At 35.2% G+C, this 26,944-nt stretch overlaps 1 protein-coding gene across 13 annotated transcripts in view; it reads left to right on the top strand.

Annotated features, from left to right (window-relative positions):
- Nucleotides 1-26,944, top strand: part of STS (steroid sulfatase) — a 115,206-nt gene that overhangs the window by 66,624 nt on the left and 21,638 nt on the right. For 12 of the 13 annotated variants that reach the window (XM_068921491.1, XM_068921577.1, XM_068921543.1 and 9 more), the window contains 3 exons: nt 2,418-2,555; nt 13,731-13,890; nt 16,809-16,930. In XM_068921491.1, the coding sequence (XP_068777592.1) occupies nt 2,418-2,555; nt 13,731-13,890; nt 16,809-16,930 (420 nt within the window). The remainder of the gene's footprint in view (nt 1-2,417; nt 2,556-13,730; nt 13,891-16,808; nt 16,931-26,944) is intronic. The other variant, XM_068921584.1, reaches the window with a different exon arrangement.

Here is a 26,944-nt window from a genome sequence, read left to right as displayed (position 1 = left end):
TTACCACTATTAGTCATCTTTACTGAAAAATATTGTTACTAAAATAAGTTATCATTTTAATATTTATTAATTAACTCTAACATAGCTGAATCACCTTCTGTTAAAAAAAAACACACATGAAGTAAATGGAAATTGTGCCACTGAAATCAACAACCTTTAGATGAGATTGTCTCTGCATTTTTTTCTGAAATAGATCCCCGTTGAGCGTTAGAATTATTCATTCTTTTTTCAGCCCAAGTCAAGCTACTCAACTTTGTTTTGTTAAGAAAAAAAGATAATGACTATTTTATTTAATTAATTGTGATAGTGAGACATTTTTCATTGCCTCTCATTTTTCCTAGATTAATTAGGAAATCAAAATGGCCATTATTGAATGACATCAGATTTCCCTGATCACCAGAGACATTGAGTAGCCTTTTATCATATGTTTATTTTAATATAATGTAATTTGAGTGGAATTCTTGTTTCATTTTCATTTTATTTTATATTCTGGATGAACTAAAAAATCCAGGTTCTTCAATTAAAACTGTACAGATAAAAAATTTATTTGTGCATGTTATTACACATTTATTTCTTTGTACAATCTCATTTATTTTATCATCATAGCATCATGAAATCAGAAAATTATATACTTTGAAAGGGAATTCTGGAGGTTATATAGCCCAATACCTGCATGTAATGTCCTAACTTAACACTATGCACTACTTTTTTCTCATTAATGCTACCTTCCCAAGTGACATCATAACCACTTAGGAAGTACAAAAGTACAACGTCCAAACAATTTCAGAAATCAGTGACGAATTGCCTCTTTCTTTTCTGGCACTTAGTCCATCTGCTACAGCAAGCAAATGACTTGTCAGATGGATATGCATGAGCTGTTACCCAAATTTCCCTCAAACCCACCAGCTTTAAAATGTCAGCCTTTGAAACAGATTTTCCTCAACTCTGTTGGGAAATTTCAACTCCCACAAGGTTTCAAAAGTTACATAAACAAATTCTCCTACTCTTAAATTTCTTCTTTGCTCCTAGTTTACAAACAATAACAATAAGTATCACTTATTTAACTGCAGACGTTCCTTTATTGAGGGCCCAGTCATTTGCGCTGATAAGAAATGAAGGCAGTCAACCTTTTTTGTAGAAAGGCAATTTTAGGATACTATAGCATTAGTAGACAAGTGATTAGAAATGGGGTGAGATAACTACTCCTTATCCAGAAGAGGAGCAACATCAAAATGATGGTCTGAAAATAGTTGAAGAAGGCTACTTCTGTATGAAACAAGCTTTGTAGTTCTAAGTTCTTATCAGTAATTATGTATCACACACTAATTAATTCTTAGTGGACATATGAGCAAATCAAAATTAACATTCAAATTGGACCATTCTTGGATGTTTAAGTAAAAAGGATAAGGAGAAAATGGTTGTGAAGACAGAATTATCTGTATACACTCTGGGATATCTGAAGGACAAGGTTAAAGCTCATTTACAAGGTGATACGGAGTATATTCTTATATTTTGGTCATTTTCCAGGACCAATAATTGACATTCCTAATCAGTATAAAATTCATTGGAGCGAGTTACAAAGAGTGGCTTTACTCTCATTCATACAGAAGCCCTCTTAAAAGAACTCGGACACTCTAAATAGGTTTAAAAGTAATTTATGTGCACTGCAAGGCTCCTCTACAGTGCCAAAGTAGTGTAAGGAGCCTTTTGTGTAAATGAAATGCGAGCCCACCATGCCTTGGAATCTCACACCATATCCATATGGAGTCTTCTTTGAAATATGCACACATGTGTGTGTTTATTTTGTACATTTTGAGCTTAGTGGGCGTCTATTCATATATGACCAGAAATTAGTGACTGATTACTAGGTTAGATAATGAAACCGCGAGGCTTCCGGAGGCACTGCATATATTAATTCACTTGTCTTTTGGAATATCTATTCTAGCATTTACACTGAGATATTTGCCATGCCGCCTCTATAGGTTGCTAGGCAGCAAAGCTTTACCCCCCAGCTTCACCCCCGCCTCTGTTCTGCATACTGTGACTCTTTCACATGTGCTCAACAGTTTGAATCTTCTTGCTGTGGGGTTCCCTTGATTGAGAACAACTGCTTCCAAAGGTCACTGGCTCTGTGTGGATCAGCTCTTTTCTCTGATGTGCACAAATCTTCTCATTTTATACTTCCGGAAACCCCGCAGCAATGGAACCATAGTCTTGGCTGCAACAGACTTTGTGCGGTTGTCCCATACTGTATGTTGCATGCTGCCACTTGCTATGTATAATAATATTTTGGTTTAAACTAAAAAGGCACGAGGACAAAAGATATTTGTACGTACCGCAGTTACCCAGAAAAGCCACCCAAAGACATTAAAGCTATGCTTTTTCTTTTTTTTTTTCTTTTTTCTTTTTTTTTTTAGGACAGATTCTGGATGTTTTGGAGAAAAGTAAACTGAGCAATAAAACTCTTGTATACTTTACGTCTGACCAAGGGGCTCACATTGAAGAAATCTCTAGTTCTGGAGAAGTCCATGGAGGGTATAACGGCATTTATAAAGGTGAATATTCTCTGCCTATTTTTAAAATGTATACCAGAAAATACTTATTTTTACTGCAAATTTTAATATAGTTTGTGGCTAAAAAATTGCAAACTCTGTTTTTTAATAGTAAGCTTCTCATGACTGTCATTCTAAATCTAAACAGAGCCAAAGGCTTTCTTGTCAGGTGTACTAACTCAACCAGAGTAGGCATTCACTAGACCTTTGTTGGGTTTTAACACTAAAAAGAATACTGTTAAACTGACTAGAGTTCCAGCTTTGCAAAGATGTTAGTTCATAGTACTTTAATATCACGACTGGATAATAGAATAAAAAGGAAAAATAGAAAGTTTGTGAGTTCGTGAGTTATCAGCGGTCATCAAAGGGAGCTAAATACTGTGGAGTGATTGGGATCACACAAAGAGAGCGTGTAAAGAGAGAAGACAGCAGAAGCAATGACAGAGTCCAGTGTATTCTTTATAAAAGATGCAGAAAAGAAAAGTTAAATTGAAGAAGAAAAATGAAGAATTGGATTGAGTCTGGGATGGGCAAGCACCACAACAGCCAGAAGAGGACGGGTTTTGAAGTAGAAGAGTGTGAGCTGGACAGACAGTTTCCAAAATGATGTGTAGCAAACCAATTAAATAGAAGACTGATTTGAAGATGGGGAGACTTTAGTTAAAAGGAGATAGTTTAGTTGTTTTCCTTCAGTGCAGGTCATAAGAAAATTAATACTCCAAATTCTGATTATTCTGTGGAGGCTTCAAACATGTTTAAAGTCTACCTTATTTTAACACTTTATATCTGATAAATGTTGTTGAATGATAACATCGAAAGATATTGTTTTATTGCAGAATGGTGATCTTGTAGAAAAGAAATTCTAGCTTATAAATAACCTTTCTCATTTTGTCCATACCCATACACAATCCCTGGTGTTATGGTCCTTTAAGTTAGCGGGACTGTAAACATAATATGTAATATTGGATACCTTTGAGAACGTGGTTCCAAGATAGAAATGACCATAATTGTTGACAAGAACATATTTTTGAGAACAGTAAAACAAGAAGAGATATTAATGGGATGAAAGAATGACAGATGTGGAGACTGAGGAATTCTGTTTGATAGCATAGTTACAACATTCAGTCATGGACTGCTCATAATAAAAGACAGAGAGACAACACTGTCAAATACAAAATAAAGAGTTCACTGCGACAAACTACAGAAGACTGTTTTTGAGTGTGGAAAAGTGCCCAGCGTGAGCATACAGCATCTGGAAAATGAACCTCAAAATGCTCTTAATAACCTTCAATCTTATTGAAATAGGAAAGGAATGCTTGGTTTTAATATTTTTGGTAATGCAGTGAATATTCTTGCCTTTTACTAGAGATAACGTTTCTTTCGTTCTGTGACCAGGAAGTGATTGTGTAATTTCTTTTTTCCTAATATTTCATGGGACAAAACCTAAGAAACCCAACAATTTTTGTAAAGTCATTTACCAAACTTCCAACTTTTAGTTGTTTAGAAAAAGAAGCAAATTTTCTTTAGGTATAATTTCAAAAAAAAAAAGAAAGAAAGAAAGAAAGAAAAAGCCTATTGCAGAATCACAGAATAGGTGAGGTCAGAAGGTACCTCTGGAGATCATCTAGTCAAACTCCTCTACTCAAAGCAGGGCCAGCTAGAGCAGGTTACTTAGGGCTGTGTCCAGTCAGGTTTTGAATAGCTCCAGAGTTGGAGATTCTACAAGCTCTCTGGGCAACCCATTCCAGTGTTTGACTACTCTCAAATTAAAAAGTTTTTTCTTATGTTTATTTCAAATTTCTTGTACTTCCGTTTCTCCCCTGAGCCCTCTCTTCTCCAGCCTGCACACAGCCCAACAGTGGACACAACACTCCAGATATGACCTCACCTTCTAAGGTGAGAAGGGAAGGACCTCACCTTCTAAGCAGAAGGGAAGGATCACTTCTCTCGAATTGCTGGTGTTGCGCTTCATAATGCATCCTAGGATGTTTGTGGCCTTCTTTGCTGCAAGGGTACATTGCTGGCTCATGGTCAACTTGGTGTCCACCAACACCCCAGGTCCTCTTTCTTCTTCAAAGCTGCTTTCCAGCAGGTCAGCCCCCAGCCTGTACTGGTGCCTGGGGTTATCCCTCCCCAGGTGCAGGACCCTGCACTTGCTTTTGTTGCACTACATGAGGTTCCTCTCTGCCCACCTCTCCAGCCTGTCAAGGTCCCTCTGAATGGCAGCACAGCCCTCTGATATATCAGCCGCTCCCCCCAGTTTTGTATCATCTGCAAAACTGCAGAAGGGAAAAAAGGTAGAGAGATATATAGCAAGCAATAACAGTATAGTGAGGTTTTCAAGTGAAAAGGGTCCATAGCTTTCATCAGTCTGTAGGTATTTTTCTAGGAAGTGACCCTTAGATTTTCAGGGAGTTAATTACAAGGGAATTGCTACACAAGCAAAGCAAGCAATGCCAAAGCTGTGAGGTTACAAACTATCAGACGGGTCTCCTTGGGCTACAGAGCCTAACACCTGAGAGAAAATGTGTCTTAAACGTTAGCACTTAGGCCTTGCATATTGCTTTATGCAATTAAGAAACCATATGGTTACATATTTGTAGCTGTAGGCTAAGCCTGAGGTATTTTAGAAGCTCTAAAAAGTATTTGCATTGCAGAATGTCAGACATGAGACACAGAATAAATGATGAGGAAGAGAAAAGAAGACACAAGCAGAAGGAATGCGCTTTCCTGAGGAGCTTTGATTGGCTGGAGTCTTTTCTATCAACCCTTGCAAAATTTGGTATTTATGGAGAACAATTTGAAATAGATCTGAGCTGAATTAATGAAAAGCTGATCAATAGGGTTAGCTATGGAGAAAAAAAAAAACTTTTTAAAATGAATTATGGCATGATTTACAGTTGTTACTTAAACTGTGCCGGTAAATACTGTAATATACTTCAGGAAAGAAAAGAATCAACACATACATAAGAAACAAAATAATTATAATATCAATAATAATTATTGTATTGTGAGACAATCTTAATGAAATTAAAAAAAAAAAAAAGGCCCATACAATCAGTTGAATTTACTTTTACTATTTAAAAATACAGTAAATTCCATTTTATCTTCCACTCTCTCTGTCTCCAAATCAGTCCTCAATTTCATAGGTATGCTGTGCATCCTTTTCAAAAGAGCAGAAGTGGAAGTGTTCCAATTAATAACATAATTAGCAATTTTCATTTTAATACATAAGGATTTATTTATATTAGGAGTCATGTACACTGAGATTTATTAAATCTGTATACATCTCTGACCAATCTAATGAAAAACAGGCCTGTGAAATTCTAAAGTCTCAGGCAGTGAAATAACAATTTGCACAAAAGAGCAGTAGGACAATCTTTACATTGCTTGTGCTCATTTGTACGTGCATTGGGAATTTGCTTCATCTGATAAGTAGTTCGCAAATCTGGGAGACGTGTATCCTTTTCTCCCTGCTTCTGCTAGACAATCTCAATTACTTACTTTTGTGTGTATGAGCTCTCTATGAATGCAAATACGAATCAAGGCACTTAACCCTCTTGTCGGAACTGGAGCGGTATACTCAGCAATAATTGGCTCTGTCCTAAATCAAAAGCTCTCAACAGATCTCCATAATTCACACTGACTAATTTGTCTTGATATCCAGACAAATCAGCACCAATAATAAAACGAGGAGTTTGGAGAGTTCGGCTAGTACTGCAAAACTGAATGCAAAAAAATGGACATTTCTGTTTGTGGTTTTTACTACTCTTGATTGTAACTGTGGAACAGTTACAGTAAATTTGCATATCACTTGAAATTAAAAACTAGAGTTAACATAGTGTTTAACTAGTTGCCATCAGTACTGAGTTTGCCTTATCTCTTCAGTATCCCTTTTTGTAAGATGTTATATAGTAATATAGAAGTGTAAGGATTGCCTTGATGGATTGAAATCATGGCCTTTTTTCCTGTGTCCTTTTTCTGACAGTTGTCAGGATCAGAAGCCTCAGTGAATAAAGAAGAAGATCCCTAAAAAGACTTTCTCCTAATCTTAAATAATATGACCTTGGTTTAAGATGCATCCTGACAGTTTAGAATCTACAAAGAGTTTTAGCCTTAGTTATTATAACTTTTCTTCTTAAATATCAAAGCCCACTAAGTCTATCAAAGTTATTAGCATAGCCTGATTTCTTTAGCAGTTAATTCCATAATATACATGAGAAGGTTCTTTCATTTAATATTTTAAAGTAGGGCTCTTGTAAATTTCATTGACCATCTCCTTAAAGTTCAGTATTCTTTCCTCACTGAGGTAGGAAAGTAGGTATAACTTATTATACCTTCCCCACCTAACTTTTGTTTTTTATACTTTTATTGTGCCCCCATTCCATCTAATGCCTCATTCAGAAAAGAACTGTCTCTTCAGTCTCTCTCCGCCACTAATTTCTTGTTCTTTTTATTTTTCTCCTGAACTATTTCTACTATTGCAATATATCATTTTAAAATGGCTTGACAAGTACTACTGTTCAGTGTTTGTCATGAAGTATCACTATGCATTTATACAATTGCATTTTAAAGTTGCTCATGTCATTCTACATACTGCCTGTAATCTTTGTATCTTATTGATTATAGATGTGCATTAAGCATAAGTCTTCACCTAGCTTATTTTTCTTAAATGCACAGTTAATTTTATAGTATGAAGGTATAGACTCCAGTTCAGTTATTTTTACCTCTAATGTGCATTACCTTGCAAACGTTTATACAGAATTTGAACCTACTTCTTATTACCCATTCATCCAGCTTGGTATGAAGTCCATTATCTTTTCTTCATAGTGTGTTCAACCTATGTAACTGTATGTCATCCACAGATTTGAATTTCATAATGCACTCTTCTTCCAAAATTGAAGTAAATATATTAAAATAACAAGAGACTTAGTACAGAGTAGCATCAACGTAACTTGCTATTAACTGTTTTGCCAAGCGACATACACAGGCTGTTTATTTTGTCTCTTAGTTTCCTCTCTGTTAGTCAGATTTTGATTCATGACAACCTTCTGTCTCCTATCTCATGGTTAATGTTCCGGAAACTTTTCCTGAAGGTCCTTGTCAAAGAACTTTCAAAGGTCTAAATGTAGATACAGCATCAAAACCAAAAACACAGTAGCTATTTTCGGTAAGAATTTCTTCTCAACAACTCAAGTGCCTCTTTCTTGAGTTCCTGAAGGACTTTTTGGTGTATACATGCTAATATAATTTTTTCTGGTTACTCAGTGGTTTTAAGTGACCATTTTCTCTCAGAAAACTGCTTCTGATAGTCACTACCTGAGGCTACATCAACTTCATTATCCAAAGAAGAAAAAAAGTCCTGGACCTATTAGTTCATTTAGAAGTTTCCAGGCATGAGTTATATATTTTTTAGATCTTCTCTGTTCCAATCATGAGTTATATATTTTTAAAATCTCTGTTTCTATGCATTTTCCTATTTAGCTCTTTGTAGTACATATCAGATCACTTAGTGTTCTTTCATGTACTGGCATATGTTATATATAACTTACATACATTACATTATATATATATATTTTTACATATATATTAATATATTAATATATTATATTATATAATATTATATTATAATATAATATTATAATATTATAATATTATATTATATTATATATATATTATATATATTATAACTTACACACATATATATAACTTACATATGTTATATATAAATATTTACTAATAACATCTAATTTATTGTAACCTATAACATATAAATTATACTCTTATTTATACTCTTAAAATAGACATTTCCAGACTGATATATGAAAAGGGTTGTGTTTAATTGAGGGCTCTTCCTAAAAGAGACTATGTCCTTTTTCTGTTAAGAAATATGGAACTTTGAGACATTATTTTCTTATATGTTATCCAGAATATCTGCACTGACTTCTTTTTAGGTCTTTTTCTCTAGCTTTCTCATTTGTATGACATCTGCAATTTAAATATCTCCATTTGAGCTAATCACCATAGCTTCCTTTAGGAGTAGAAATAGGGTTAGTTTTTCTGAACTACTTTAGATATGTACTCTAGGATAAAATGAATAGAATAGCAGATGTACCTATTTCTCTTCACTGAATAAGCAGGCAGCTTAAGGTGACAAGTCTAAAGGATGTCTGCCTTTATTTTGATGAATCTCAACCATTATATTCTTATTTGGTACTCCTGAGATATTGAATCAAATTATATTGTGGTCATTTTTATTTAGTTCCTCAGTGACTTGTTTCTTGAATTAGCTTCTGTATGTTATCAAGTACGTCTCTCCTTTTGTATACTTCATAGCAGCAAGCACTGAATGCACTGAAAACTTTTCTCTTGGCTTGGCCTCATTATGCCATTTCACAACTTTATATGCAGACAGTGGAAGTCCTCCCTCATTATCACTTGCTGACATTATCTAACTCTGTTACTAATGAGGTTTTCCACTGAGTGCCCTTGTATCTCTTGTTATTCTTATTGCCAGTTTCTTTTAGATACATAGGTACATATATATTAAATGTGCCTTGAACCGCCAAATTAGGAACACTGTCTGTCTTTCTTTGAATTTATGAAGCATTTAGCACAAGGGATACAGATCCTACCTGAGGCACTTGGCTCCTATTATGCTACTAAATTGGGTCAGGAGTTCTAATGCTAATGGAAATGGAGTGAAACATTGATAATGGCAAACCATTTAAACAACACTAATTTCCGTAAGTGCTTTGTGCCTTAGAAATAAATATATTCATAATTATTTTATTTGTTAATATCAATGGAAAGTAATAAATCAATGTTTCTTAAGGACTTTGGCCCTGATTTTTTAAATCAGATCTGTTACAGATCTGTGAGAGCTAAACAAGGGCTAGAAGAATCATTTACCTAGTATTTTAGTGAAATGTATTATTTTTATTCAACTTAATGCACTATGGAGATAAGTTTATTCATCAATGTTTTTCAAAGTCATTAGTAAGTCTTTACCTATCTGTAAGTAACAGGAAAATCAAATTGATCACTATTTTTGTCTATGCTAATGCATATTAAGTGATATTAGTGAGTTTCCCTTTTTGAGAGAAGCAGGAATTGTCCCTTGTTTCCAATGCACTGTATTTTTATATTCTTTGAAATGATCTGAATTTTCTGAATAATCAACCCATCTTGTAATTTTGAATGAAGCAGAAAACATCCTGAGAGATAATGCCATTTGATTGAAAGAAAAATCATATGAGAAGATATCTGCTATGTTTATCAGATTCACCTGCATGAGAACAGTTCAGGTTGAAAATTTTAAAAAGTACATGAGAAGGATTGAAAATCTATAAAGTAAAGAGGCTAGTAAGTGGATTTGCTGTTAAAAATGAATTATTGTTTGACAGTTTTATAAGACATGCAATAGTAACCAGTTTTGATTCTCAATATTTGTAGCTGAAAGTCCACTACATGTGGGCAGAGTAATTATTTTTTTCATCCAAGGGAATAAATAGGTGCTGGAGTCCTTGTTTTTATAGGAATAGGAAAGAAGAAGAAGGGGTGGTATGATTATAATACAAGTGAGCTAAGAAAGTCCTTTTAAATAGTCTTCATCATTCATCATTCAAAATATTAATAGGGTTATACCACAGAGTTCTCCTTTAGTTCATCTTTTGTACAAGCTCTATCCCCAGAATTAGGTAATAGCAGTCAATTTAAACCAGAGGGAGGGAAAAAAAAAAAAAAAAGATATTCTTTTAACTGTGATTTGAAGTGAGGTGAAAATGGAACTTTGAGATTATGTTGTGGATAACTACAGAGAGTTATGTCTGTACTTTGCCTGCTCCTGCAGTTTTTTCAGGAAAGGTGAACATAAGCTATTGTTAAATATAAGACTGAAAGGTGCAACTACTCAGAAAACATAGATGGCTAAGAATAAAAATGCAGCCTGGGGTGTTCTATTCTGTTTTGAAAACATTCTTAGAAGAATTTTAAGAGAACAAAAGTAATATGTAGCTATGCTGCCTAGGGGCTGCAGGCGTACAGACTGCCAAGTTGCTGCCTTTTCTCTCTTTTCAGTGTTGTCAAGTCCAAGCAAAATACAGAACTAATGAGTCAAATCTTAAAATATCTTGGGATTTTATTTTTAAATAATAACCATTTGTGGAATTTTTATTTGTCTTCTAGTTTTTCACCCGTTTATATTTTTGTTTTATGTTTCAAGCATTTCTCTGAAACCATGGTTTATTTTTTAAGGAAAGAAGTAGACAAGAGAGATTGAACAATGTTTATTAAACATAGCTAGGCTTTTAAAGACAGTATATCAAAGGGTTCATAATCATATCACGGGATTAAGCAGCTCTAGTGATGACAGTAGACACAGTTCTAAGAGAGATGAAAACCATGTAGGTGCAGATAATAGAAGAGAGTCTTCCGCAGTGGCCTGTAATTCCTGCCCTCATTCCCTGATCTCTCCTAACTTTGAGAGATATCAAACAATTATGCTCCAATTAGTCTTTCAAAGGGAAAATAGCAGTCACTTCTTTGTAGACATAAGTAAGGAGAGAGCCTTGCTGTGAAATTAGTTTTTCTTTTTGTACCTCACAGCGGAAGTAAGGTGGAAGTTTTCTACTGGCATGCTGTGTCACGGTTCAGTAAAAATGTTTTGTGAACCTAGGAGCTGTGAAAGTGATCCAATATCTAGGTTTTAAGAACTGGTACACATAAGGGAATGGGATTCACCACTTACCTTGAAATTACTCCATCTTTAGATTACACAGGACAGAGATCAAGGCAGAAGTGAAGAGCGAGTTTATTTAAACAATCCAATCTGGACAACACTATTACTAGGTAGAGACAGGTGTACAGGAATAAATGGAACCCTGCACTTAAAGCTCCCTATGGTTTAGGTCAGCTCTTTGAGCTTTCTGTCTGTCTGTATTATCCAGCCAACAAGCTGTGGGAAATTTACACAGAACTGGTATCCAGCTCATTAACTAATCCTCTCTCTGGCTTAATTTTTCACAAAAAAGAGTATCTTAGTTTGAGGATATCTGTACTGTTATATCGTTATACTTTTCTCAGAATTTTATTCAGACTTAAATATTCCCCCTCAGCAGGATTTTCTGTGATCCATAACTCAGCTGGGATATTAACCTCGACACTTTCCTGCTGGGTAATGCATAATCCCTACCTACCTTTTTAAATGGTAGTGGCTGTTGTACATGGATAGGTAGAGTTATCTTTTCTGCAGAAGATGCACAGTCTCTTGACATCTGCTCTGGTCTTTAGCTAGCAGTATTAACAACCAATTAGTGTACTGTTAGGTGAACACTTCTGTCTACTAGGTGGTGTGAATTTCAAACCTCACTGAATAACAGCTTGATAAAATTAACTCTGCATTTGGTTTATATATTTATATTGAAAATCACATTTTAACAATAACACAAAAACAAAAATTATCCATGCAGCCTATTACTTTGAGGAAAGGTATGATAGTAACCAGATGCTTCCTGGTGAGAATGGAATTGCATTTGATGCTATGACAGGAGTCAGTTGTTAAGATTGCTCTAAAAGGCTGATAGTCTTGTTAAAATCTGAACTTGGCACTGCTTTCCAAGAGCACCTTAAGCAAGAATTATTGCCTGGCATAATGTTCTATATTAGAAATCCTTGGTATTCTAATGTCAGACAACATAATTATGCACCCTTGACTATTCCATATTATGAATTACGATAAAACATGTTAAAAAGGTAAGCAAAGAATCATGAGCTAAAGGTTTTCCAGCCACAAGACTCTGTATATATAATGGGTAAAGATTTATGCCAAATATGTGTGTCTCTCTTGAAGTTGCCCTTTACCCTTATGAACTGTCACTGACCAGTGAAATACCTCTATAGGAGGAAAAATAAAAAAGGTGGATTCTGAGTCCCCCAACTCTGAAATAGAAAAGATTGTGGAGGAATTGGTAAGTAAGAGAGCATATCTGGAAAGGCCAGGGCTTGACACTGAAGAGATTAAAATCTGTGTTGTGCTTTGAAGATCTAAGATGCAAAGGAGACAGAACTATTCAGGTACTTTGTTGTAATATTTTGTTCTTTTGTGTTTTTTTTTTTTTTTAACTTGGAAGGGTATGATACAGGAAAAGCAGGCTTATAATATTTCTGTTTGAGCTAGGAATTGCTGTTGGATTCCGTTGGTAGCAGGGGTTCAACGCACAGATTTCTCTTCTTTCAAGCATTTCTATTATTATATGGAACAGTCTCAATGTAGTTATAAGTGCATGGCCCAGAGCTATGCTTAACCACATCCCCAAACCCTCCTTTGACCAGATTTTTTTCCCCAAGTGATATATTAATTTTTAAAACAACCTGGAGTGCTCTACACAATCACATTACTGTGAAGACATTAATTATAGTATTTGTGATTGATAGTTTTTCATACAGAGTTGTCTCAATTACATATTAAGTAATCGTAGAGATGTTTTCAATATGGTAAACTTCATCCTTCTCCAAAGACATCTGGAGGACTGGGCAGTGATGAATGTTGTAGAAGCAAAGGAATTGGTTGCAATTAATATTGAGTGCAACGAGCTGATAATGCATTTGATATAACTGTGTTGATTTAGAAATAGAAAAGGTCTTCATTAGCATCCTAAGATCCAACATCATTGTAGCAGATTTCTTCTTAATGCATTTAATTAGAGTTCAGTAACATAGTTAAAACAGTCTAATACTTCTTTCCTTTATTTTTAATAAAAAATCATATATCTTTTCTGGGTTCATACCTCAGACCTCTGGACACACCTCAAGTTATTTTTGATTCCTGGTTTTAGGTAAATATTCACATATATATGTCACACATTATCCAGACCAAATTTTTCTTATGAAGACTCCTGCAATATGCCTTTTTATCTCCTGCAGCAGTTATCTAATTTTGTTTGCAAGCTAAATATACTCTGCTAGCTCTGCTTAATGTAAATTAGTAGACTTGCTATGAGAATGATACTGATTGTACATGGAAAATTTAGTTGAGTAAACGTAGCTGATTTAAAAAAAAATACATTTAATGATTCTAGCCAGGTAACATGCTCAGTATTTGTAAATGGAATCCTAGAGGGGGATTTATGTCTAAAAAGAAAGTGTTAACTTTTATCAAACAGCACTTCCATTTTTCAGGCGGAAAATCAATGAACTGGGAAGGAGGTATTCGTGTGCCTGGGCTTCTCCTTTGGCCTGGAGTGATACAGGCTGGTGCCTATATTGACGAGCCAACAAGTAACATGGATGTATTTCCTACTGTCATCAAACTTGCAGGAGCGCAGTTGCCCTACGACAGGTGTGGTCTGTACTTGTGTTCTATAGAAAGTTTCATGAGCGGTTTCTATATTCTGGTCATGTCTATTAAGATAGATGTAAGCATGGAAAGAAAACCTGGATTTTAATCATTATTTTTTTGCTGCTTACAGTAGTATGCTGTCTGTTTTCGTATTGACATTCTGATACACTTTACAATACATTGTGCGTAAAGACAGCTGAGCCTGTAGGACAGCCGTTTTGAGCTAGTTCATACCAGTTAATTTAGTGGGTTTATTCTGTTCATGTTAAGTGAAGACTTAAAAGTCCTTTCCCCCTACATCTCCTCCTCAATCCTTACTCCAAATTCTTTTCTATCACTTGGTCTAATATCAAAATAGTCAGTCAAAGGGAACAGCGCATCTAAAAGACAGACCATAAAGCTGGACACCAGCAGTGAGCCTGCCGTTGACAAGATGAATGGCAATTAAGACATATATATCTCTTCTACACTTTCTGCTTCTTTCCTGTTAAATAAATGCAAAAATGCTTGAAACCTACTGTTTCATAAAGAGCTATATATTAGCTGGTGCTGAACAGAGTATCAAGCAGTATTACTAGTTCATATTGCCTATCAAGGATTACTAACCCTTACTTTCTCAGTACCCTTTAATTTTGACAAAAGCTATTCCTTCTCTCCACCAGCTGTTCCTTTTTTTTCTATTTTTTGACATTTTTAATAAAGATCAGTTCTGTGGTCGTTCAGAGCATGGCAACACAAACTGTTGTGTCATCACAAGGATAGGTGTGGCGAGACTGCAGGGGAGGGGAGAAGCAGCAGGCAACAAGAGGAGAATTTCATCAAAAGGAACATACTGCCAAATCGTGGCCTAAAATTATTTATTGAAATTAAGATGAACACATCAAAAAAGATACTATTCTGCATAAGTGAATATTGTGGAAACAGGACCACTAAGTATAAATTGTTTTAAACCTTACGAGTTAAACCTTAGCATGTGTAGTCAAACTTTTATGTGGTAATAAAACATATGCTAGCTGGGCTTTTCTGCTAGGATTTATTCTCCCTACCACGCTGATGAAATTAATCCCTTACAGAGTTTTACAGACTAATAAGAAAACCCACTAGTCTTTAAAATTCATAAGATGATTTACTGACATTCTCACAGACACCTGTTTGGCTTGTTCAGGGGCTTCCCAAACTTAGAAGCAAGTTGCAAAAGTCTCAGCTAAACTCTGTTGTGATCCAAGCCCAATATCTGGAGGAACCTGCCGCTGTGCATATGCTTTGAACACATCTAGTACACACAAAAAATTGTTGAGCACAAAACATTCTGAGTCCCTGAAGAAACAACGGGGAGCAGAGACACTGTGCTGATGATGATTCATTGAACGCTTGAAGGAAATGGCAGGGCAGGACAGGTGTAGAACATGAAAAATTAGTCAGGCTTGTCCTGAGACATGCCCTGCAAGTAGTAACTCTGTCAGACCTAAGATGTTCAAATAGTTCTAACATGAGCAAATCTTGTGCACTTTATTTTCATATTCCTTGAGTGAAGGCTAAACACTGATGTTATGTTTTGATCTCAGTAGAAATCTCAATACGTTTCTGTAACCTTCACCTACAAGTTGTTCTGCTCTGATTCTTCTGTGTAACTAGATACCATAATCACTGCTTCAGGGTAGATCGGAGTGGGTTTTCATGGACTATCCTGAAGCATCTTTCATCTAGCAGCTGAATTGTGCCATTCCAGGCCACTGAATTCTTCCTGAGAAATCAGAGAAATAATTAGGGTTAAGGCTCAGTCACTGGGAGGGGTAGTAAAGGAGGGAAAGAGGAGGTACTCCTGGTTAAAGACGAGAAATAGGTCATCAGAAAGAAAAAGCTCAGATTTCCCCTGTAATTAGCAAATGAGGGAAGGCAAAAATGCTGAAGACAGATAACTGGAGACACCCTTTTCCCCTTGAAGAGGCTGAAGAGGAGAGTGAATGCAATAGGCCTGCACCTGTCCAACTCTCAATGTGATAGTGACTAAGGTTATAGGTATGATACAAAAGGGCATTACTCAGGCAAGAGAACAAGCAAATTGAAAGTGGGAAAGTTCCTAATTTAATCAGCCCCACAAACAGGGATCAATCCTAAAAACACAACCAGAAATCAGAATTATTAGACAACAGTGCTTTAGGTTTATCAGCATGTTTTCCTGCCCATCCTTTGAGAAGAACATTACTCAAAATAGTTGTGTTGCATCCACTTGCTGCCAAGAACTGCATATTCATACCTGGCTTATAACTTAAAAAAGTAAAGAAAGTACCTATCTTGCAATGTTTTTAAAAAATAGGTACAGTAATGTGAAAATGTTTTCATGTGATAATGAAAATTAATATTGATATTTAAGGGTTTGCACATTGCAACAATATTTATATAAGATGTTGCTCAAAATGCTTAAAAAATAATAATCTACTGATCCATAAATCAGAAAAAGACAATTTCCTCTAAAACGTCTTGTAAAAATTGTAATTCACACCATGTCAAAATTGTAGGTTACAATTTGCCTTCCTGTCAGTTGATTCCAGCTATTCAATGGCTTAATTAATGGACATATTTACGGCATTTATTATGGAATGCCTTTCTTATTTTATAACTCCATTTTGATGTAGATTAGATTGACTGATTCCTTCAAAGCATGATCATAATTGCCCAGCAGCAGTTAGAGAGTTTCTCTCACACACACGCACATATATATGTATGTATGTATGTATATATAGTGTAGAAATCAAAGGCCTGAAGGTTTTTCTCCAACTTGACTGGCTGGAGGTGGCCCTTCAGATCATCAGAGGAAGATTTATTTTTTTAAGAAGTGAAAATGCACAGTTATAATATATTCTCAGTAAGAGGAGGTTTGGGTTATTCTTCTGACTCTGAAATGCTGTCTTATGCAGAATTATTGATGGACATGATCTGATGCCCTTGCTTCAAGGAAAAATTATCCAATCCAAGCATGAATTTCTCTTCCATTACTGTAATGCATATTTAAATGCAGTGCGCTGGCATCCAAGAAATAGTAAGTAAACTTACCTGTTTGCATTTTAAATATTTCACATAATTTTTATTGCAACTAGAAAAGAATCAGGAAAAAGCCTTGGGCTGTAGTAACAAATAAATTTTTTAAAACGCTTAGCCATTTTCCCCTTCTTTTTCATGTTTCTTTTTGCTAGAACACACCTATTAACAGAGCCAGTTTACTATTTGATATTAATTTGTAGCAATGCATTGATGTTACCTATCTCTCAATACTGAGATCTATGATATATGAAACTATTTTTTAAAAACTTGCCTGACACATAGTCTCTTTTGCAAAATGAAATATTTAAGGCTAACCATTACATCTTCCTAAAAACATACAGATAATAGAATAGTTTACTGAATAACAGCATAGGTGTTATGCAAACCTAGCAGTTTTTATTATTGAGATAGCAGAGTACAGAAATGCAAATGAGTCAAAGTCTTGGTTTTCCAAGAAATTGTACAGCCTTATAATGAGGCCTGTTCATATTTTTTATGAACAACATAACTGCACTTATAGGCCAAGGACAAAAACATTGCCCACTGATCTGCTTCTATTTAACCAAAAGCTTACCGCTTCTGATAGCCACTCGTAGATTAGCAAAAACAGATTGCACTTTCTATAAAAATCTCTCTACCGAAGGAAGTCAAATACACATTTGTCTCATCTCAGCTGACACACAAAGTGACAAATTATGAAACAGCTTCAAAATCTTAATCCAAGACAAGCTTTTGGTGTAGCATTTTTTATTTTAAATCCTTTGTGAAAAGACTTGATAATTAGATTTGCAAACCTAAAATAAGTTGGAAACTTGCTCTTCTGGCTTGTATGGGTGCTCACTGTCTACCTATCTCATAGCTGAAATCAGGTAAAGAGAAGGCAAGATATTAGATATAATATTTATTTACCACAACTTTTCCATGTATCTTGCATTTGATAAATAATCATAATGACGAACGCAGAAATCTGAAGATGTGGTTATTTAATACCATTTTCTATCCGAGATTGGATGAAATTAATTCTGCTTCATGGTGAGGAGAGAAGTAAGCAGAGCTCCCAGCAGGCAGAAAGGATGTTTTTGTCACTACCACACCTTTTGCAAGATGAAGTACCACTTCTCTGAGCAGTGGGTCAACTTTGTTATTCACTGAATGGGAGGTTAATGGGAAATGAAGGGTAACAATGATGAGGGAGAAGTGTTTTCTGTTTACTGGCGGGGCAGCAATTTAGACTGTGATTCTCCTTTTGTCCTCCCTCTGAAACAAGCAAGATAGAAAGCCCAATCAAAATCTGGCAATAATATTTCCATTACACTGAGGGGGATTTTTTTGTACCTTGTCAGCCTACTATATAGGGGAGAGAAGGAAAGCAATGGCTAAATATTACCTCTTTTCTCTTGTGTATCAGTCCCCTAGGAGCGTTTTTTGTCCAATTTCAGATCTACAAAAATGTCTTTTCTGTGTAGATAATACAATCATATTTGCAAATATATTTGCTGAAGTCAGCAAAAAGTTTTCTTCTGGTTCTCTCTCTCCTATGTGGTATTGTTGTGTTGAGATAAACGTGCTTGCACCACGGCTGTATGCTCCTGATATTATCAGTATTGCTATGGATACTCATGTGGAAAAATGACTATTTTTTTTTCTCTTCTGGTTTCTCAGTAGCTCTATGTGAAGCAACTGCTAAGTTCACAGTATGTTGTATTACTAGTATTATTGTCCTCCAGCCTCCCCATCTCAGCTTTCTTTATAGCTAATCTCAGAGTCCATTCAGAGTCACTTCTGTTACTATTAAATGATATTTTAGTGTATGAAAACAACCATCAGTAAAATAGAAATGTAACACAATGCACTTTTTTTCCTTGCACAAGCAATTAATTCAATCATTTAATTCAAAACATAGCAGGGATTTTGCCTAGCAGCAAAGAAGTAGATTAGAAGTATCCTATGGCAAAAGTTAATTCCCTGTACTGACACAGGAATACATTCAAGAAAGTGAATGAGGCCATGTCCACTAAAGACAGATGAAAAAGCTGGAAAACTATACAGCTTTCACTTAAGCTCAGCACGCTAGTATTACCAGTTGCAAGGCAGTAAGTGTTCAGAGTTTTGAAAGAGACTGAGCACAGTTCCTACCTCTATGTGTATCCCTGTCTTACACACCGTATGGCCTAAATAAGTACCATGTTCCTTCATGAGCACACACACGTTTCCCAGTATCCAGAAATGGCTGTGGCTTCTCTCATTTTCTATCTATATCCCGCCAGTGATGGCAGTCAGGCAAGTAGCACTTAATTCACAGGGGACCTCCAGAACCAGACAGTAAATACTCCTAAGGATATAATACTCTTAAAGTGATATCCATTGTGTAAGGAAAATTAGGAAAAAGAAAACACCTCAGGAAGCTTTTTCTCTGCTGTGTACTGTGCTTGATCTTTTAGACCAGAAAAGGCCTGTGCTGTTCTTGATCTACATTTAGAAGACATTTCCCCAGATAGTTAACTAGACTGGCAACAGCTACTTTAGTATTTTGTAAAAACATGGAACATACAGACTGTGCCTGCACATATAGGCCAAATGCTGAACAGCTTTGCCTCTCACGAGATCTCAAGACTTAGTGAAGACAATTGAGATAATGTGACTGAATAAGATCCAGTACTGATCAGCATCTTCTGCACTACTCTGGTGACAGACTCTTACTCTGGGCCCATATTAGAAGGATGCAGTAATCCCAACTACTGTAAGCCTGCCTTCTAGACTGCTGATCTCTTCCTCAGACATGGAACTTCTACTAATTTTAAAGATGCACTTTTTGAATCACAAAGCAGCAACAGCCAGAAAAAGAGAAAGGAGAAAATTTACAGCTGCTAAGGAAAAAGTGATTTGTTAATTAACCAAAGTACCATCTATTCTAAATAAAGGGTGAAAGTTTCCATACATAAATTTTCTTCTTTCTTATTATCTTTCTTTTCTGGGAAGTCTTAGTGTATACATCTGCTCCAGCTTGTGTATTCCACTTTCTTCCCAAGATACTCAAGATGTTAGATTAGCTTTAATCCTAAGGAAAAGCATACTCCAGTGGAGTGAGAGGGAAGCAAAAGTTTTCTTAGTAACTTTCTCTGCCATTGCCATCATGCTTCTGTCTGAAAAGCCTTTATCTTGGTTTAGTTATGGGGACACTTAGGTCATATAATAAGAAACAAATAAATTTAGTGTATGTAGCACTGGCACAGCTTTCTCTAGCTTGCATGCTTTTAACGTCTGACTTAAGAAGGAGTGTTTCTCACATCATCCAGGGAAGGTCAGAAACTTCCAAGTGAGCAATTATCACTGTTGAATATTTGAAAAGGTATATATTTAGAGGTTAAGCATTCCTCATAACCAAATCAATGGACACCTTCATTAAAACATATTTATTAGAACAGTAACTACATTCACGGTATATCCACCCCTTCATCAGCCCTTGGAAGGAGCATTCAGAGGGTGTGTGCCACATAATGCTTTTCTCAACCTACTTCTTACAGTTTAGGCCTTATCCTTTCTAGAGAGAGACCTCAGGAAAAGGATTTGTCCCTTTTTTCTACTCTCCTCCTTTCTCACCTACAGAGAGACCAACACTGTTTTCTTCTTCCTCTCTCTTAGATTCACTTACGTTTTGCCTGATACTAAAATGTAATGCATATCATCATTAGTCTTCATATCCCAAATGAAAAAGGAATGAAATATCAGACAATTTCTTTGTGCATGATTTGTGTGTCTCTCACAGACATATTCATGGTGACATGTGCTATCAGATCCTTGGAAATGATAAAGGTATACAGTCCAAGACTTTGGAGTATGGTTTCCTGTTATTTCTGAAACCTTATAAGTATGTGTAATTTACTGATCTGTTATGTATACAGAATATAAGAAATGCTAAAACAACTTCAGCAAAGCTCTGTGATTTCCTATATATCAGCGCACGTTCTCCAAGGCTGCCCAGTGTCCCATATAAGTACTGATATACGAAAGCAACACTTCTGGGAAATTTTTTTTTTTTTTTTTTTTTTTGCCCAGTCAGATGATAGTTTAGGGTTTTGAACCATTCTTTTGAAACATTTAACATTTTTTAAGGGGAGGCAGTGATAATATAGGTTCTCCCTTGTCCTTCTTAAGCTAAGCTACTAAAGCTTTTATGTAATGTTAGCTTTGGTGTAATTTAACTCTGATCACTTGTTCCTCTACTAGTGCAAGTAGACTGGTACTTGTGTATTTGCTAAAGTTGTTATTGAACATAACTGAACACTGGAAAGATATCAGGAGCTCCAACTCTAGAACATTACTGGCCTATGAATCAGTACTGTTAAAAATGCATTACTATGACAACATAATTATAAGGAAACTTTGAAAGGTAAGTTTCCAAACAGCTCTGCTTTTAACTAGGTACCTTAGTAAGCATAGCTATCTGAATTTCAGAATAGAAAATTTCTACTCTCTCTAACTTAAAAAATGTGATACATTTCAATTAGTGTTTATTCTGAGTTTTTGTATCTTGCCATCTACTGCAATTATTGAAAAGAATTCCATAAAATTCACTGAAAAGGAATTCTATATTATTCTGTTCTTTCTATATTATTTTAGAATTCATAACTATTTCAGTGTCCTCCAGCATCCAATTTCCTATGGTATTTCATGAGAGATATTTTGTGTTTTAGAAAAGTCTGAGGGGATATTCCCTGTCATGTGTTTAACTTTTTATGCAGTATCAGCTGTTAGAGGTTAAAAACAAACAATAAAGATGAGCGACGGATATTTTGTGTTTTGCGGTTTTCAGGCAGGATATGTAGGAGTAATTTACAGAACAGATTTTTTTAAAGAAGAGGTTCATCCAGCTTCAGTAGGACTAAAGACATTACAGTCATAGAGAAGACAAAATAGAAAAGATGTATTCAGAAGTGCCATTTTAAAACAACATCTGATTTGGATTGATATAGCCTTTTGTGTGAGATAGAATTAAAATAAGACTCATTTCTGAAAAAGAAAGAAATTAAGACGAGGAATAACTTGTACTCTTCCTTGCATTTCAAAAGGACTATGATTTCCCTACCTTAACCTGTGAATTATTTAACAGGGATTGCATTGTTTACAGTACCATTGCTTAGCTTCATTTTTAGTAATCTTAACAGATTAAAATCTGTGAGTCTTAACAGTTAAAATCTGTATACAGAATTCATGTGCTTAAAGAATGCCAACTAGTGAACATAATGTTGTCTGGAAAGAGTGTACAGGAGGTTAAGACCAGGCAGATACTAAAATCTGGGAAATATCTATGAATTTCTATAGAACCAGTCTGAAACTCTTCTTTTACTATGAAGGTATCAGTGAAAAAGTAGGTGAGGCTAGCAGCTGTCAGTAGTAAATGTAAATATGTTAGTTTGCATATCACATGTTGTGGAGTGTAAGTAGTGACATTATGTATATATGTGAAAGTCCCCCCCCCCCTTCTTATTCAGTCCTCTTAGAACATTAAAGAAACATAATCATCAAGACATCCACAAAGTAAATTAAAAGTTCTATTTTCTCTAAAATAGAAAATATCTCTAGAATATCTCTAGAATATCTCTAAAGTTTTAGAGATATTTCTAAACATTTGATATTTTAGAGACATTTCTAAATATTTGTTCTATCTTCTTTAAAATAAGAAAGACATTTCAATTCATACATCCAATGATGCCTCATAGACAGGTTTCCCACCCTCTTTCTCATTACTTTCCTCGCAATAGGAGGGTGATTTGCTCATTGTTTTCTTTGCCATAAGGTGAATAAATGCTATGGTAGCTTCCTATGTAAAATGTCAGGTATGGTTGTCATACCCAGCAGATCCACTTACAGAACCAATACCCGTGCTTAGCTTTTTACTATTCTTTTTCTTGTTTTCCTGAAGAACTTTTTCTGTTTAGGATTTATTTCCCTTTTCTGTAGCGAATAAAGGATTTACAGGATGCTATTACAGATTAGTAAGGATTCGCATTGATCCTGCGATTGCCAGCAGTTATAGTATCTTGCTTTCATTGCATAACAATACAAAGGAAGATAAACTTAATAGAAATTTGATCCAGGAAGGGACCATCTTCTTTTGCACAGCATACTTCAATAGGACAGATAATAATACTGTGTGACTATAACTGTTGTCAGGGAACCATTTTGTTTTCTTATAATAACCAATCTTTTTTTAATCAACTCTTATCATACCAACCTCATATCTTTTCTCAGAAAAGAACAGAAGGGAGAGGATGAGAAAGAAAGCAAAAGCATTTGAAGGAATAAGATTTTTCCTATTTTTACTTAAAAAATTTAGCTTTATAGTTAGAAAGAACAGACTGCTTTAGTTCTAGTAAATTTGATGTAGGAACACTTTTGTCTCAGAGAGCCATTTCCCCAGTGAAAGACAGTGGTAAATGTCCTCTGACATTGACATTATACACGCAGCCTTTCTCTCAGTGTTCATATCATACTGCTTTTTCGTATAAAAATAGCAACCATAACATACTCGTCCTTTGAATACAAGATATCCTGACATAAATTAGTAATGTTCTTATTGAACAGAGAAAGGTTGACAGGTTTCAGTGAGCACATAAAGGCGAAGGCATTTAAAAGAGGTAATTCAGTATTATTTAAACTCCGGCATGAATGGCTTGCTGTCAGATACTGTATCGTGCACTTGTGGCAGTAAAAAAAAGAATTAAAAAAAGAAAAATCTTATGGCTTTTATTCTATATCCTCAGCAGCTAAAATTTAAAGAGAAAAAAGATTTGAGTTAGAACAGCTGTCTGTGTATTAAAATTAATGAACTATTTAGAAAGTTATCAGTAGTCAAAAGAAACATAAATAATAACAACTACATAAAAGAGTAGATAAAACACATGTTGCAACTATCAGAAATGAGTTTCAGCTTACCAAGGAACATAAAAAGTGGGTCTTTAACAATTTCTGGAGCATTGCACTTCCAAAAATATGTTTCGTTCAGTGTTGGATTTAAGCCTGCAGCATTCTGCATGTTACATTCAGAACATAGCACTGATTCATCCTAATTTCAAAACTGGATTCAAATGACACATATTTTCTTAGGCAATGTTCTTCAAGGGAAGTACTTAATGCATACACAGCCTACATAGTGTGTTCTGTGTGCCACAGCCTCTGACATCCTCATACTCCTGGAAAACAAGCAAAATATATATATTTTTAGAGAAATTCCCTGGAAACTTGACTGTCAAGAGCTGGATAATTTGTCAGTATGTCATAGGAGACTGTGTCATGAGGGAGAGAAGAAATAATTACAGATGAAAATATCGGATGCTCAGAGGGTGGGTGCACATGGACAGCGTTATGCTGGAGGTCAGTGTGTGTGTCTGTGGACAATGTGTACTCTTGTGTACTCTCTACAGTACAGGTGTTCTCTCAGTATAAGTCCTGATTAGTATTTTGGAAAGCCAACACATCCAGAAATCTTTTATCATCAATGTAATGCCCTTAGCCTGAGAAAAGCTCATATCCTAATACAGTGAGCTTCCTGTTGACTTCAGAGCTTTGTATTTGGTCTCGAATAGGAGAAGAGACACATAAAACATTAATTTTTTTTTCCAATATCTTTTGTTAAAATATCTAAAATGTCCCGAAACTGAAAGGAGGAAAAACAAAATCCAGCTTTTTTTTTTTATCAGTTCCTTGTTTTGTGTAAAAATCATTTCAAACAGAAGGAGACTTTATTGCAGTAATAAATTGATTGTAATAGCTGTTTCAATGAACTCTTAGTAGAAATGCAAAGTCCATGAACTAATAAAGTACAAGCCCCTACAAACGGATTGTGACATTTTTCAAATTCATCCATTGCCCAAAGTTTTACCCAATGATTTCTTGGAAATAACTCTTCAGCAGCAAATCAGTCAGAAGCTATGAAGCAGAATAAGAAGTATAATGCAGTTATGCATTTATTTTTATTGGCTCAGTGGTCTCCTAGATGTGGGACTGAAATGCAAACACATGAGAGACTCACTCTTTCACTCCTCTTCAACTTTTTCAGCATTCACTTAAAGATCACTGTTGTATCACTTTCTGTATTATGTGATGTCATGAGAATGTGTTCACAGTTCAAAATAAAATAACATTGTCACTAATGCTTATATTTTTGAGGTAAGATCCATGATATTTAATTGTTTACACTTTCCCCCAAAGTCCCTGCTCCAGGAGTCAACAAGATTCATTAAGAATCTCATTTAAAAGCAAATCTCATTTTGTAAAGCAAAATAGGTTTCTCGCACTGCTAGTAGGAAGGGGAAGTTAGAAATTATAGTGCAGTTACAGCATTAAAACTCAACAAGACCATAAAAAGGAGCATGAAGATTTTTTACTACTTAGAATTAGCACTAGTGCAATGAAGAAAGGCTAGATCTTTTATTATTAGGAGGTAATAGCCCTCCATGTATACCTTAAGATAATTCTGTCCTTACCAGGTATGTGCAATAATTTTTCATTTACAACCTGTTATCTGTCTATTGTACATTAATTTTTAAACAATATGAAATGAAGCAAGCTTCTCAATCTCACTTGAGTGAGACTTCAGTAGAGTCTTCAAGATTAACTTAATTTTATTATCTGGACTCTCTTCAGTGCCATAGGACAATGTGCAGGCAGTGTTTCACTACATAGCTCTGACCGTACAGTTCTGTTCGGTGATATGAAAATACAAGCTCAATCCTAAAAGTTTTATAGCTGCCTCAACATAGATTCATGTCCTCAGTAATAAACCTAGTTAGCCAGCAAAGCGTTATAAGTTGGTCTATATACTGTCTGTGCTGTTTCTGATTCCAAACCAAATGAAGTTCTCTGCTTTTCCTTTCTTTATAGAATTGACATATTGGAAGTTTGAGTTAATTTGCACATTATTTTCCTGAACAAATGTAATCCCAAACCAAAAATCTCAGACTCTGCAAATAATTAATCTTCCTGTAAGCAATCACTGTTATGTAATCATTTGCTGAAGCTGCTAAAACAATAGCATGATACATATATGCAAGGGTAAAACATACAATTGGAATAGGAAAAATACATGGTCACATGACAATTTTGAGTCTAGCTCTACAAAGATAAAAATATGAGATAAAAATGCTAGATAGAAACTGTAAGTAAAGAAATCTAGCTAAGGGTAGAATTTCTTATTCATTTTTCCAAAAAAATAAAGTATCTCAAAGCTTTGTGCAGTTTCTTTTGGATATATTTTTCTCCAACTTTAGCATGCTATGAAAAACATTAAAATATGGACATATTAGTTCCTGATAACCACAGTGTCTTAGAATTTCAAATCCTTTAGTCCAGCAAGGGCTTTGGTTCACTTTTTTCGTACGTTTGGCCACAGAAGCACCTTCTTGCCCTTTCTCCTCTTCTTCTCTAAAATAATCCCAACCTTCAGCCTAGCTAACTGGGATTCGTTACAACCACACTGTTCTGAGTTTTTAAACAACTGCTACTTTTCATCCTAGAGGTGGCTATATTTCGTTGCAGGAATAAACAGTCCCTGTCTACAGTATGTAGGCTGTGGAGATATAGCAAGTCCCTTAGGAATCCTAAGAATGCAAGACATTTATATAAATAATGGATTTTTCTGTAGCATTTATCTCTTTGGTTTATGCAGCATACCTAACTCTAATAATAACCTAACTTAAAGCTAAAATGATAGTTTTAGCATGAAAACTCCTCCCGTTTTTTGTCTGAGACTGCAGCAGGTGCACTATAAGAAATCACGTTTTTATTGTCTGATTTCTCAATGCCTAATCTGCAAGCTTAATTTTGGTTCAAAAGCGTTATATGCAGGTTTAAAGTTATGAGTTTCAACTACAGTAGATGATGCTGACAGTTCTATAATACTTACAGAAACGTGGAAACGTGCTTGTAGTATTTATAGAGTCCAAAAACAATGCAATTGCTACTAAAGCCCGTTTTCAGCTTTGGCAAGAGGCTCTAAGAGCACAAACCTTTA

Source organism: Struthio camelus, chromosome 1, assembly GCF_040807025.1.
Source record: "Struthio camelus isolate bStrCam1 chromosome 1, bStrCam1.hap1, whole genome shotgun sequence".
Taxonomy (NCBI): Eukaryota; Metazoa; Chordata; class Aves; order Struthioniformes; family Struthionidae; genus Struthio; species Struthio camelus.
Note: the sequence above shows the minus strand (reverse complement) of the source record. Positions and strands in the feature narration are given on the sequence as shown.